Source organism: Oncorhynchus masou, chromosome 1, assembly GCF_036934945.1.
Source record: "Oncorhynchus masou masou isolate Uvic2021 chromosome 1, UVic_Omas_1.1, whole genome shotgun sequence".
Taxonomy (NCBI): Eukaryota; Metazoa; Chordata; class Actinopteri; order Salmoniformes; family Salmonidae; genus Oncorhynchus; species Oncorhynchus masou.
The window spans coordinates 43,575,750-43,591,715 of record NC_088212.1 but is presented as its reverse complement, the minus strand read 5'-3'; the positions used below and the strand labels follow the sequence as shown (position 1 = coordinate 43,591,715).

At 41.1% G+C, this 15,966-nt stretch overlaps 1 protein-coding gene across 1 annotated transcript; it reads right to left on the bottom strand.

The window, feature by feature from the left end:
• Positions 1-13,225: 13,225 nt before the first annotated feature.
• Positions 13,226-15,002, bottom strand: htr1aa (5-hydroxytryptamine (serotonin) receptor 1A a). The gene has a single exon (XM_064986400.1). The coding sequence runs from the start codon at positions 14,905-14,907 to the stop codon at positions 13,627-13,629; it is 1,281 nt and encodes a 426-aa protein (XP_064842472.1). The 5' UTR covers positions 14,908-15,002; the 3' UTR covers positions 13,226-13,626.
• Between the last annotated feature and the right edge of the window lie 964 nt (positions 15,003-15,966).

The window sequence follows — 15,966 nt, the reverse complement described above, 5'->3', positions numbered from 1 at the left end:
CAGACATAGAAATAGACAAACAAGACATCCAACATAGAATGCCCACTCAGATCACACCCTGACCAACCAAAACATAGAAACATACAAAGTAAACTATGGTCAGGGTGTGACACATGCATCCTGTTTGCAATAAGGTACTAAAGTAAAACTGCAAATAATGTGGCAAATAAGTTAACTTTATGTCCTGAATACAAAGCGTTATGTTTGGGGCAAATTCAACTCGGCAGTGAGTGCTACTCTTCATATTTTCAACCATGGTGGTGGCTGCATCATGTTATGGGCATGCTTGTCATTGGCAAACACTAGGAACATTTGTTTGTTGATGAAATGAAATGGTATAGAGCTAAGCACAGGCAAAATCCTAAAGGAAATCTTGGTTCAGTCATTGTATGTGTGGGGTACAGAGATGAGGTAGTCATTGATGAGGTAGTAAAAAATCATGTTAAACACTATTATTGCACACTGAGTGAGTCCATACAACTTATGTGACTTGTTAAGCAAAAGTGTACTCCTGAACTTTTTTAAGCTTGCCATAACAAAGGTGTTGAATATGTATGAATTCAAGACATTTCAGCTTTCCATTTTTAATTCATGTGTAAAAATCTTTAAAAAAGTAATTCCACTAAAAAAGCGAATTTTTTATACATTAAAATAACATTAATAAGTTGGGTGAATTGGTGTAATGGAGCTGGTGTGATGGAGTCAGGTTTGTGGGCCTCCTTGCTCTCACATGCTTTTTCAGTTCTGCCCACAACTTTTCTATGGGATTGAGGTCAGGGCTTTGTGATGGCCACTCCAATACCTTTACTTTGTCGTCCTTAAGCCAGTTTGCCACAACTTTGGAAGTATGCTTGGAGTCATTGTCCTGTTGGAAGACCCATTTGCGACCAAGCTTTAACTTCCTGACTGATGTTCCTTCAATATATCCACATAATTTTCCTGCCTCATGAAGCCATCTATTTTGCGAAGTGCACCAGTCCCTCCTGCAGCAAAGCACCCCCACAGCATGATGCTGCCACCCCCATGCTTCACGGTTGGGATGATGTTCATCAGCTTGCAAGCCTCCCCCTTTTTCCTCCAAACATAACGATGGTCATTATGGCCAAACAGTTCTATATTTGTTTCATCAGACCAGAGGACATTTCTCCAAAAATGATGATCTTTGTCCCCATGTGCAGTTGCAAACCATAGTCTGGCTTTTTTTATGGCGGTTTTGGAGCAGTGGCTTCTTCTTTGCTGAGCGGCCTTTCAGGTTATGTTGATATATGACTCGTTTTACTGTGGATATAGATAATGTTGTTCCTGTTTCCTCCAGCATCTTCACAAGGTCCTTTGCTGTTGTTCTGGGATTGATTTGCACTTTTTGCACCAAAGTAATTTCATCTCTAGGAGACAGAACGCCTCTCCTTCCTGAGCGGTATGATGGCTGCGTGGTCCCATGGTGTTTATACTTGCGTACTATTGTTTGTACAGATGAACATGGTATATTCAGGTGTTTGGAAATTGCTCCCAAGGATGAACCAGACTTGTGGAGGTCTACAATTTTATTTGTGAGGTCTTGGCTGATTTCTTTTGATTTTCCCATGATGTCAAGCGAAGAGGCACTGAGTTGGAAGGTAGGTCTTGAAATACATCCACAGGTACACCTCCAATTGACTCAAATGATGTCAATTAGCCTATCAGAAGCTTCTAAAGCCATGACATAATTTTCTGGAATTTTCCAAGCTGTTTAAAGGCAGAGTCAACTTAGTGTATGCAAACTTCTGACCCACTGGAATTGTGATACTGTGAATTATAAGTGAAATAATCTGTCTGCAAACAATTGTTGGAAAAATTACTTGTGTCATGCACAACGTAGATGTCCTAACCGACTTGCCAAAACTATAGTTTGTTAACAAGGAATTTGTGGAGTGGTTGAAAAACGAGTTTTAAATGACTCCAACCTAAGTGTATGTAAACTTCCGACTTCAACTGTACATAGTTGTACAGAGGCCCATTATCAGCAACCATCACTCCTGTGTTCCAATGGCACGTTGTGTTAGCTAATCCAAGTTTATCATTTTAAAAGGCTAATTGATCATTAGAAAACTATTTTGCAAATATATTAGCACTGATGAAAACTGTTGTGCTCCTTAAAGAAGCAATAAAACTGGCATTCTTTAGACTTATTGAATATCTGGAGCATCAGCATTTCTGGGTTTGATTACAGGCTCAAAGTAGCCAGAAACAAAGACCTTTAATCTGAAACTCGTCAGTCTGTTCTTGTTCTCAGAAATGAAGGCTATTCCATGCGAGAAATTGCCAAGAAACTGAAGATCTCATACAATGCTGTGTACTACTCCCTTCACAGAACAGCGCAAACTGGCACTAACCACAATAAACGACAAATACATTAGAGTGTCAAATTTGAGAAACGCCTCACAAGTCCTCAACTGGCAGCTTCATTAAATAGTACCCGCAAAACACCAGTCTCAACGTCATCAGTGGCAGAGTTCCTCTGTCCAGTGTCTGTGTTCTTTTGCCCATCTTAATCTTTTATTTTTATTGTCCAGTCTGAGATATGGATTTTTCTTTGCAACTCTGCCTAGAAGACCAGCATCCCAGAGTCGCCTCTTCACTGTTGACTTTGAGACTGGTGTATGTATTCAAGACATTTCAGCTTTCCATTTTTAATTCATTTGTAAAAATAGCTAAAAACGTAATTCCACTGACATTATGGGGTATTGTGTGTAGGCCAGTGACACAAAATCACAATTTAACCCATTTTAAATTCAGGCTGTAACACAAAATATGGAAAAAGTCAAGGGGTGTGAATAGTTTCTGAAAGCAATGTACAGCTCAGGTGCATCCTGTGTCCATTGATCATCCTTGAGATGTTTCCACAACTTGATTGGAGTCCACCTGTAAATTCAATTGATTTGACATGATTTGGAAAGTCACTCACCTGTCTATATAAGGTCAAATTAAATCAAATTACATTATTGGTCACATACACATGATTAGCAGATGTTAATGTGAGTGTAGCGAAATGCTTGTGCTTCTAGTTCCGACAGTACAGTAATATCTAACAAGTAATCTAACAATTCCCCAACAACTACTTAATACACACAAATCTAAAGGGATGGATTAAGAATATGTACATATAAATATATGGATGAGCAATGGCCGAGCTGCATAGGCAAGGTGCAATAGATGGTATAAGGTACAGAATATACTTCTGAGATGGGCAATGTAGATATGTTAACATTATTGAAGTGGCATTGTTTAAAGTGACTAGTGATCACTTTATTAAAGTGGCCAGTGATATGAGTCCCAATGTAGGCAGCAGCCTCTCTGAGTTAGTGATTGCTGTTTAGCAGTCTGATGGCCTTGAGATATAAGCTGTTTTTCAGTTTCTCGGTCCCAGCTTTGATGCACCTGTACTGACCTCACGTTGTGCAGACCGCACCACCCTCTGGAGAGCCTTGTGGTTGAGATCAGTGCAGTTGCTGTACCAGGCTGTGATACAGCCCAACAGGATGCTCTCAATTGTGCATCTGTAAAGGTTTGTCAGGGTTTAAGGTGACATGCCAAATATATTCAGCCTCCTGAGGTTGAAGAGGCGCAGTCTGTGTGGGTGGACCATTTCAGTTTGTCTGTGATGTGTATGCCAAGGATCTTGAATCTTTCCACCTTCTTCACTACTGTCCCTTCGATGGTGTGTAGGGGGGTGCTCACTCTGCTGTTTCAATTGACAGTGCATGTCAGAGCAAAAACCAAGCCATGAGGTCAAAGGAATTGTCTGTAGAGCTCCAAGACGGGATTGTGTCGAGGCACAGGTCTGGGGAAGGGTACCAAAACAATTCTGCAGCTTTGAAGGTCCCCAATAACACAATGGCCTCCATCATTCTTAAATTGAGGAAGATTGGAACCATCAAGTTCCTTCCTAGAGCTGGCCAAACTGAGAAATCGGGGGAGAAGAGCTTTGATCAGGGAGGTGAAAAAGTACCCATTGGTCACTTTGACAAAGCTCTAGAGTTCCTCTGTGGAATGTCCTTGAGTAGCCCAGGCAGAGCCCGGATTTAAACCTGATCGAACATCTCTGGAGAGACCTGAAAATAGCTGTGCAGCGACGCTCCCCATCCAACCTGACAGAGATTGAGAGGATCCGAAGAGAAGATTGGGAGAAACTCCCCAAATACAGGTGTGCCAAGCTTGTAGCGCCATATCCTAGAAGACTTGAGGCTGTAATCGCTGCCAAAGGTGCTTCAACAAAGTACTTAGTAAAACCCTGTTTTTGCTTGGTCATTATGGGGTATTGTGTGTAGATTGGTGAGGGGAGAACCTAACAAAATGTGGAAAAGGTCAAGGGGTCTGAATACTTTCCGATGGCACTGTAGATATTTAATTGCTCAAAATAAGCGACCAAACTATATTGCTTCTTTTGGGACACACATTGGGCTAGGCTACTGGTTCAAGAGCTATAAGAAGAATAGAGAGAGGCCAGTGGAGATGCCAGTGGAGATGCCAGGGGAGATGCCCGTTTAGATGCCAGGGGAGATGCATGAATTGTGCAAGAAAGGAACAGTGTAGACAAAGATGTGTAAATTAGAAGTTAATTCATAGGCTGGGCTTGTAATCCACTGCATCACTCAACAACGAGCTGCAGTTAGTTTCAGAGTGGGTGGCAAGGAATAAGTTAGTCCTAAATATTTCTAAAAACTGAAAGCATTGTATTTGGAACAGAACACTCACTAAACCCTAAACCGCAACTAAACTACTTGGAGTAGATTGTAAACTGTCATGGTCAAAACATATTGATGCAGTAGTAGCTAAAATGGGGAGAAGTCTGTCTATAATAAAGCGATGTTCTGCCTTCTTAACAACACTATCAGCAAGGCAGATCCTACAGGCTCTAGTTTTGTTGCACCTTGACTACTGTTCAGTCGTGTGATCAGGTGCCACAAAAAAGGACTTAGGAAATTGCAATTGGCTCAGAGCAGGGCAGCATGGCTGGCCCTTGGATGTACACAGAGGGCTAATATTCATAATGTGCATGTCAATCTCTCCTGGCTGAAAGTGGAGGAGAGATTGACTTCATCACTACTTTTATTTATGAGAGGTATTGACATGTTGAATGCACCGAGCTGTCTGTCTAAACTACTGGCACACAGCTCGGACACCCATGCATACCCCAAAACACATGCCCCAAGAGGTCTCTTCACAGTCCCCAAATCCAGAACAGACTATGGGAGACACAGAGTACTACATAGAGCCATGACTACATGGAACATCAAGTAACTCATGCAAGCAGTAAAATTAGATTTAAAAAAAAAACAGATTAAAAAACACCTTATGGAACAGCGGGGACTGTGAAGCAACACCAACATTGGCACAGACACACGCACACACACACAATAACATACGCACTATACATACTGTTAGATTCTGGGTGGAACTTAGAACATTGTTATGCTCATAAAGATAGTGTCCAACCGTGAATGAGACTGGTTTTTACATCAGAAGTTAATGGTTATCTGTAGGAGTCAGATGGCTTTGGAATGTGTAGGGGAGACGGGGTGGACTCCATAGAACGTAACAATGTCACCGAGGGAAAGAGGGTAATGTATAACGTTTACATTATGTCAGGATATGTTATTGTTAGCCATCAGGGATCCTCTGGGAAGAGAAGAGACACATTCTGGTATCAATAACCATGACGGCATTGAGTTGGGGAGGAGTGAGCACTTTGGGGTAGAGGTCAGGTTAGATGAAGTGAGGAAGAACAGATGACACTAAGGTTCTGTCTAGCAACAGAGAGGCTGTTCAGTTGTGGAGGAGGAGAAAGGGTTAAATATCAGTGCTTGTGTGAAATGTTGTTTGTCTGAATCCAGCTGTATCGACCATTTGGGAAGAATTCAACCTGGGTAAGCTTCTCTAGTGCCCGTGAGTTATTTACTCTGAAAATTAGAACCTAACAATACGCGTGGATTTAGTACTGTAGATATGCGGTAGTGGTGGAGTAGGGGCCTGAGGGCACACAGTGTGTTGTGAAATCTGTGAATGTATTGTAATGTTTTTAAAATTGTAATAAACTGCCTTAATTTTGCTGGACCCCAGGAAGAGTAGCAGCTGCTTTGGCAGCAGCTAGTGGTGATCCATAATAAATTCAAATTCAAATGCTAGCCTAGACTGTATATTAGGCCAAGTGTACTTAGGCAGCCACCACCTGTGCTATGCAAGCCAGAGACAAATATTTTTGTCTGATGCACGTTTTGTGGCAATAAATGTAAGTTTAATAACATTGGTAAATGAGTAAACAAGTCAGTTTAATTAAATGTACCATAAAAAAAGGATAGTGCCTACCCACTCGGCACAAACTGGTTGAATCAACCGTTGTTCAAATGTAATTTGTCAACATATTGTGACGAGGAATCTACATGGAAAATACATTGGATTTTAAAAACATAATCAACGTAAACTGTTTTGAGGGTGAAATTGCAACCACAGGATTGGATCATTTTAACCAATTTTCATAAACATAAACCATGCTGCCATCCACAGTTTTTATGTAAGTAATGTCATACTGGCCCCAAATAATTCACAACAGCTGTGTTGGAAACAGGTAGTTTCAGTAAAATTGTATACATGCTAACATGGTGGGATTTTTTTGTGTCTATAAAATGTATTATGCAAGAAATGGCAGTGGAATCTCCTTTATGCGCAAATATTGATATACACTGAACAAACATATAAACGCAACATGTAAAAGTGTTGGTCCCATATTTCATGAGCTGAAATAAAATATCCTAGAAATGTTCTATACATACAGAAAGCTTATTTCTCTCACATTTTGTGCACACATTTGTTAACATCCCTGTTACTGAGCATTTCTCCTTTGCCAAGATAATCCATCCACCTGACAGTTGCGGCATATCAAGAAGCTAAATAAACAGCTTGATCATTACACAGGTGCACCTTGTGTTGGGGGACAATAAAAGGCCACTCTAAAATGTGCAGTTTTGTCACACAACAAAATGCCATAGATGTCTCAAGTTTTGAGGGAGCGTGCAATTGGCATGCTGACTGCAGGAATGTCTACCAGAGCTGTTTCCAGATAATCAAATTTTCGTTTCTCTACCATAAGCCACCTCCAACGTCCTTTTAGAGAATTTGGCAGTATGTCCAACCGGCCTCACAACCACAGACCACGTGTATGGCGTTGTGTGGTGGGAGAGCAGTTTGCTGATGTCAACGTTGTGAACAGAGTGCCCCATGGTGCATATCTGTATTCCCAGTCATGTCAAATCCATAGATTAGGGCCTAATGAATTTATTTAAATTGACTGATTTCCTTATATGAACCGTAACTCAGTAAAATATTCTGAATTTTCAAATTGCATTTATATTTTTGTTCAATATAATAACCATCATATCGAAGTAAACTTAGTTACATGATGATATGGTGGGTGGTCCTCCCACTCCAACTCAGGAAATAATGCAGTTTATTAGGCTACAGATTAAATAATTTGTGATGAACTTCACAGGGTGGTGAAAGCGCACAGAGATCTTGATACTCCTTTCTGAGAAATATCACGGGTTTTATTCTGGTGACATGAGGATCGAAGCTTGACTGCTGTTTGACGAATACAAATATTCTGGCTCTTATCCACAATAAATCTCAACATGTGTACTAGCCCAACCAAAAACTTAGATTTCAAACTTCATTTAAAGTGCATTTAAAGGTTGATTTGATTTAGTCTTATTTGTTAACTTAGATTTTTAGTTGAGATGGAGACATAAATGCCACATATCAGTTATTATTTTGTAGACAAACTGGATTGGTTGTCAACACAATCAAATATCAACATTTGAAGGACATATATCTTCTGTTGGGAGTGTTCCATCTGTGCCACGGACTTAAACTGGTTTTAATTCCTGTTTGACAACAAATTAATAATTGATATGTTGGATTCATGTCTCCATCTCAACTAAAAATATAAGTTAACAAATAAGACTAAATCAAATCAACCTTTAAATGCACTTTAAATGAAGTTTGATTTGACTTAGTCATATTCTTTAACTTTGATTTTTGGTTGAGATGGACATGTGAATCCAATATATCAATTATTAATTTGTAGACAAACTGGAATTAAAGCCAGACTAAGTAATTGACGCAAAATATACATCTCCTTTAAATGTTGATATTTGGTTGCATTGTCAACCAAACACAATTCAATAATACTTTTGATAATTTTATAATACAGTAAATAGCCTAAAGTTAAAGCTATTTCACAAACTAATGTAACAGTATTTATTAAACCATAAAATAAATAACACATCCATGGCCACATTTGGAGATTAGCCTACTGTAACCATAAATGTCTTCTTATGTAATCATAGAAAGTGTGCATGTTTTAAGATAGCATGCAAAGGTCACAGGTCACAGGTGGAGATCTTCACAATTGTTATAATATTCTGCGCAGGTTCTCGAACAGCACTGATCACTTGCACTATGTACTTTTAATGTAATTTCAGATACAATCCAGGTATTTTGGTTTTGCTATTAGATGAAGCACAGTGATAACACAATAAGGGGTTGTATAAATACAAAATATCTGACATTGTATCCACATTTTAACTTTGTTGTGCTTTTAAATGGTTGAAAGTGCAGTGCTATTTAGATGACAACTAAACAAAAAAACAGATATAGTTTTTCCATTGGAATTTGGTTGGGCTTTTGGATACTCTAAGTTGGTATTACAGAACTTCACGTCCCTGCCCACCTGTGGGGAAAACAACCTGTGGTTACCTAGGTTACCACATTGGTTCACAGCAAAAACTTTACCTTTTTTAAGTGACATTTTCTTGTTGTCCGGTTGTTTTAGTAAATTACAAAACTACATTTAATAAAAGTACAACGTCTAAAGATTACCTTTTTAATATTGCCTCCTCCCGAGCGTTCTCACTACAAACGTAATATTGTATTCCTTCCCTCTTCCCTAATACCCCTTTTCATGACAGTGCTAGCAACCACGTCAGTGAGTGATAGCTACCTACCAACCTGAACATGAACCCTCCTGCTGTGTTCCGGTCGATTGGACCGACTTACAAGTTCTCTCTGAAATAATTTTGTTAATTTAATCTGATTGTCATAAGGTTCCATGACTTTGTCCACACAGGGCAGCTGAACACACAAAACACATTTTGATGATTTTCATAACATTTTGGGTGTTTTATTTAACTTTTGTACACGTGGTGTTCCCGGTCATTTTGACCGGTCATTAGAAATGAATGGGTGAGACTGCAATTAGTGTATAAAATTGAGTTCAGGCACATGTCCATTCATCAGATGGACACACTTCCTCTCCCAGACCCCCACCCCCCACATGTATGTGTGTTTGAGAACACACACACACACACCTCAATCCACTTCTTGGCTTCCATGGCAACCCCCACAGGAACCTTTCCCCAATAGAATCTTCCCCCACGGGAACCACATCCGTTGGCATTCTCACAAACAATAGAAACATTGTTTCAATAATATATAGAACTTTTCTCACAGCTCTGGTATATAAAGCTTTTTTGAGGCCCTGCTCACAATTCATTCTGTGGCAGCACAATGACCAAACAATATACTGTATGAGGCTCTTGGTCATATCTTTGATCATGACACTGGTGAGGAGGAGAGAGTCCTTGTTACACTTTGACACAAAGTAGCCTGTGGTAAATAGCACAATATGTTTCATCTGAGTATTTGTTATAGCCAAAATAATCCATACATTATGTTTTTTTAAATCTCAAAAACAAGTTGTATGAGCTCAAGTCAATGAGGCCTACAGGCCATGGATAGCAAATAGAAGTTCAAAACTTGTGATGTTCACAAAAGCTTAAGTTGATTAAAAAAAAGATGTAACACAACATTAGGTGATAATATATGTACTGTATTGTTATGGATGTATAATCAGCTATAATGGGGTGGCCATTTTGGACCGGGAACACAGAACTAATTATAATGAAACGAACACAACAGGAGGGTTAAGCTAGCCAAGACAAACAACACAAACAAACGGACTATACAGCTACAAGTAGTGAATGGAGTAACAAATGGACTATTCTAAACAAGTTAAATGTCTTACCTGGGAGGAAAGGTTTTCCACAGACATAGCTAGCTCCGTGTAGCCTACTTGGATACCAGTTCTCAACAATGTACCACTCTTCCACTCAGAGAAGTAGGCTGATGCCACAGGGCTCTTTTCGCGGGCTCTATTTCCCTACGTGGGAGCATTCCAAACTGTAGGTTGGACATTTTTGACCTGGTTACAACATCTTTTCGGCATGTTTAGTTATTTCTGTAGAACCTAAAATCAACCACAAAGTTGCCTCTTTTACACTGGGGATCAATGGGAAAGAATGTTTGTTTTCCCACATTTGTTGGCGTGGTCGAGGGGAATTCCTTATTATTACATGAATATCGACTCGGACTATGGTTGAACACACAGTGATAACACAATGGGAATTCAACAAACTCCTGGCTGTCTTTTGGAATGGGCGAATAAAGGTTGAAATCCCTTTGATCGACATCTCAACCAAATATGAACCATATTTCCACGTTGAAGTGACGTGGCGTGCCCAGTGGGTAGGCATATTTAATGAAATCCTGGCGGTTGAGGTAGGCAATAGATCGCAAAGCAGGGAATCCCTGATTCCCCACTGAGCTTCTATTTGGAAATTGCATGTTCACTTTCTCATACATAAGCACATATCAAGTGATGTGAGCTGTCCATCAGCAGGATGGGTGCTCTTTTCATTAGGAGGGATGTCTAACATGGATCGCTAAAATAATGATTATGATAACATTTCCAAGGCTAGAAGGCTATTTTCAAGGCTAGAATAAAAATGACACGGCTATATTTCTAAGAAGCAAATGACAGGAGTGGCAAGGAGTGGAATGTTAGCTGAAAAGACTGGTACTCAGACTACACTTTTACAGGGAACCCCCTCAGAGTAGTTTAAACCCTGGTGGCAACAACAGGATGAACACATATAGCCCCAAAGTTAGGTTAAATGCCCAGTGCAGTCAACAACTTGATTTTTCCTGTTTTTTACAGTGGGGAGAATAAGTATTTGATACACTTACCATTTTGCAGGTTTTCCCACTTACAAAGCATGTAGAGGTCTGTAATTTTTATCATAGGTACACTTCAACTGTGAGAGATTGCCCTGGCTGTGTGTTTCGGGTCGTTGTCATGCTGGAATACCCAGCCACGACCCATCTTCAATGCTCTTACTGAGGGAAGGAGGTTGTTGGCCAAGATCTCGCGATACATGGCCCCATGCATCGCAAGACTGTGGTCCCAGCTCTCTTCAGGTCATTGACCAGGTCCTGCCGTGTAGTTCTGGGCTGATCCCTCACCTTCCTCATGATCATTGATGCCCCACGAGGTGAGATCTTGCATGAAGCCCCAGACCGAGGGTGATTGACCATCATCTTGAACTTCTTCCATTTTTTAATAATTGCGCCAACAGTTTTTGTTGCCTTCTCACCAAGCTGCTTCCCTATTGTCCTGTAAGCCATCCCAGCCTTGTGCAGGTCTACAATTTCACCTTGATGTCCTTTCACAGCTCTCTGGTCTTGGCCTTTGTGGAGAGGTTGGAGGCTGTTTGATTGAGTGTGTGAACAGGTGTCTTTTATACAGGTAACGAGTTCAAACAGGTAATGAATGGAGAACAGGAGGGCTTTTGAAAGAAAAACTAACAGGTCTGTGAGAGCTGGAATTCTTACTGGTTGGTAGGTGATCAAATACTTATGTCATGCAATAAAATGCTAATTAATCGCTTAAAAATCATACAATGTGATTTTCTGGATTTTTGTTTTAGATTCCGTCTCTCACAGTTGAAGTGTACCTATGATAAAAATTACAGACCTCTACATGCTTTGTAAGTAGGAAAACCTGCAAAATGGTAAGTGTATCAAATACTTGTTCTCCCCACTGTATATATATTTTTCTGCACTATGAAGATAGAATAATACTGTGAAATTTTGAAAATTATGATAATGCCATTTTAGTGTAAGAGCTGTTTGAAACACTTGGCTGAAATGTCAGCCTGTTTTGGTGGAAAGGAGTTTTGCCTGCCTGGTGACGTTACCAGGCGGTAAGTAAATAGACCAATAAGAAAGAGAGTTCCAGTTTCAATAGCAGCTAGTTCAGTTTTCCCCTCCCTACTCAGACCACTCCCAGACAGTCCTAGCTAAATTATCGCTTGAGACAGAAGCTTTGTTTCTTTTTGACAATTTTGACTAAAAAACAATCACCCAGAAACAATTTGATTTTGAGACAAAAACATCTGCATTGGACCTTTAAGTTACTTCACTGCCCTGAGGTCAGTTGTATATTTTCCTTATGGTTAATGTAAGGGGAGAATAGACATGCTCCATGCTCCTCCAGTCTACCACCTCCACCCACATTATGACTACAGCTGCTAGCTTTATTGCTATGAGGATAGGCCAAACAGCTGTGTTGCCTGGGAGTCAGTGATGGTTCTGTAAAATAATGTGTAACCTATTCCACTGTTTGTCTTTTTCGGATGTATTAATTTTAGGTGCCATAGAGTTTGTGATTCGAACGCAATGCATTTCTGAGTAATTTTAAGATCTGTTACATATTTATATGAAATGTTCTCATCTAAATAATGCATTTAAATGTATGGTTAGAATCAATGTACTGCATTATGTATGTGGTTAGAATCGTTAATGTAATGCAATTCAAGGTGTCTCAAGTTAATGTTACCTTTATAGCTAGCTCTGAACCCATTCCAATGGCACAAGCCCCTGCCTGTGTGTGTGTGTGTGTGTGTGTGTGTGTGTGTGTGTGTGTGTGTGTGTGTGTGTGTGTGTGTGTGTGTGTGTGTGTGTGTGTGTGTGTGTGTGTGTGTGTGTGTGTGTGTGTGCGACAGAAAGATCCCATCCTTTTAACCTTATCTGAACTGCAATGGCTGTTTCCACTTTTGAAAATGATTGAAATTAATCACCTGAATTCCAGAATAACATTATATTATATTACATTATATTCAAATAATTGAATCTCAAATATTAATTGTCTTTCTTTGATTTATTTTTCAACTGTCATTGAAAGCTTCCCTCTATGTTTGTGCTTAAAGAGTGGACATTACACGCAGAAGTTGTAGTATTTTGATAGTTTTTTATTGTTTCAGTGCTACAAAGCTGGTATGATGTAGGACGGAAACCTTCGTGTCTCGTGGATACATACCATACGAAACGTAACATATCATACTAAATATAGTGTCTCGGATTTACGTACAGAATAATACGAAATGCTCTGAGACCAGGTCACGTGAATGGAATGCATGAATTCTGTGAATTGTATTTGAATAACACGTCTTACATGGGAATACAACGATGCCTTGCAGATATCTACAACATCGAATATGCTACACAGCATAATAGGCCTACAAATATACTGCATGTCTCTCTCCACGTCTCACTGTATATGACCCATAGGCTATTCTGTTTCTAATTCACACCGTCGGCTAGAGACAGTCCCTGAAAATAACACGTTGCTTTTGTGCGTTTCATAAACTCCATCATTGGAATGAAGTAAACGTAAACACTTTACTGATGAACGGCTCACTGTCTATGGAATTTGCATTTTATAATTTTTTTGAAAGCACTTTGGATGTCTTTGTTAAAGTAGGCATAAATGATCGGGTTTAGGAGAGAGTTCGAATAGCCCAGCCAGTTGATGACGGCACCCAGCCACTCTGGCATGTAACAGCTATCCGCACAGAAAGGCAAGACCAGAGCCACGATGAAAAACGGTAGCCAGCAGAAAATAAAAGTCCCCATGATGATACCGAGCGTCTTTACCGTTTTCCGCTCCCTGGCCAGAGCTATTTTCCTCTTTGCCTCAGCGTTCTTTTCGTTCCTGTTCTCAACCTCTTGTGAGGACTGTGGAGTGTTGGGGAGAGGCAGGTGGTTCTTAGAATTGTTGGTAACTTCTATGATCTCCAACGACTCGCAGTTCTCCCCGTGGTTCACCGCGCCGTTTACGCACGAAGGCTTGGATGTAGGTTCCACACTGTGTTTCCAGTTCTTTCCCCCCGCCTCTACGTTGATCTTCTTGTGGAAAATAGCCGGAGACACGGCCAAGCACTTGTCCGACACTTTTGCCTTTTCCGATTTCTTCACAGTTTTCCAAACCTGGAACCTGGCTGCCTTGAATATCCGCCCGTAGAGGACCAGCATGAGGATAAGCGGGATGTAAAAAGCTCCGAACGTGGAGTAGATGGTGTAGCCCGGGTCCTGGCTGATGGTGCAGGCGTCCGGGTTCGCCCTGTCCTCGGCTTTCCTCCAGCCTAGCATGGGCGGGATGGAGATTGAGAACCCAATCAGCCAAGTCACGCTGATCAGCAGCACCGCTCGCCTGGGTGTCCGTTTGTTCACATAGTCTATGGGGTCTGTGATAGCCCAGTACCTGTCCAGGGCAATTGCGCACAGATGCAAAATGGACGACGTGCAGCACAACACGTCCAGAGAGATGAAAATGTCACATATCTCCTGTCCCAGAGTCCATTTGTTCAGGACTTGGTAGAGGGCCGCCATGGGTAGTACCAGAACTGATACCATGAGGTCCGTGACGGCTAACGAGCCGATCAGATAGTTGGCCACGTTCTGGAGAGACCTCTCCAGCGCGATGGCCGCGACAACGCACGCGTTGCCGAATATAGAACAGAGGATGAGCGCGCCGAGCAGCAAAGAGGTGATCACCTGGTAACTCAGCTCCACCTCGGGAACACTTCTAGACCCTTTTTCTTTGTCATTGTCACCCCACTCTGGAATGACATCCACAACATCGGGAAAGGCTGTGGTCGTATTGTTATTTTCACTGCCGTTATTGATAAAATCCATAGTTCTTTAGGGTCCGAGACACACACGGCGCGCCCGGTAGGATAGGACAGGGGAGCCAAAGGGGGGAATCTGGAGGCTCGGTCAGTCCCTCGTGCTGCAGCCGGTGTGGGTACTAACGGGGTCCATCGGAGTTCCCGTGCCCGTTCCTTCATTCCGGCGACGCATGACGCAGATTGCTGTGTGTGTGTGAGTGTGTGTGTGTGTCTGCATGTGTGTGTTGACGACCGGGGCGCTCACTGGTCCTTCAAATCATCTGCGCCTGGTGACGCCGTGAATTCATTTATACCAGCAGCGGTAGGTGTACGTCAGACTGCCATGAGGTCGCCGCGGAGTTTTGTTGCCCTGCTCTCTCCCTGGCAGTGTTTCGTCTCGGTGGTAGCAGACGACAGATAAAAAGCAGAGCTTCTCCCCTGGTTTCCTTCGTCTTCTGTTTTATTTTCGACTTGTGTATATACTTTTTGAACCTTTTCTCATAGCCTTTCGATTCTTATCTACCTCTGTAGCCTCATCAAATTATGCAAGCAACTAAAGCCGTTTTCTGCATTACGAGTAACTGTTTCTGCATTACAAGTAACTATTTCTGCATTACAAGTAACTTGGTTTTGTCGATTGATGTTTTATTTTATTGAATCCAAACTGAAAATGCGTTTCATCTCATCGGACATTGGATAGAGGGGGAGTAATTCTCTTCAACAGATAACAACAAAAGAAAAATAAGACAGATTTATCTGGGAAAAAAACATGAACATTCCACAATGTGATATATAAGAATTGAAGTATAAATGGTATTTAATTCATAATATATGTCATTCTTAATAGTGTGATTGAAAAAATTTGTCCCATCCTCAAAATGAGTGGACCGGACCGCGTGGTGTTTCAAAGACCATGGACAGCTCCATGCACGAGTCCAGAACAGAAATCTGCTGCCATCTGCTGCAAGGAAGGAGAACTATGCCAGAGCTCAGTGTGGTTCTAAAGCACTATTGAGGAAAGAGAGCGAGAGAGAACTCGCTCACGCGCTTTTCTTTAAATCCCATGCTTTCTTTAGCCAAGGTCGTG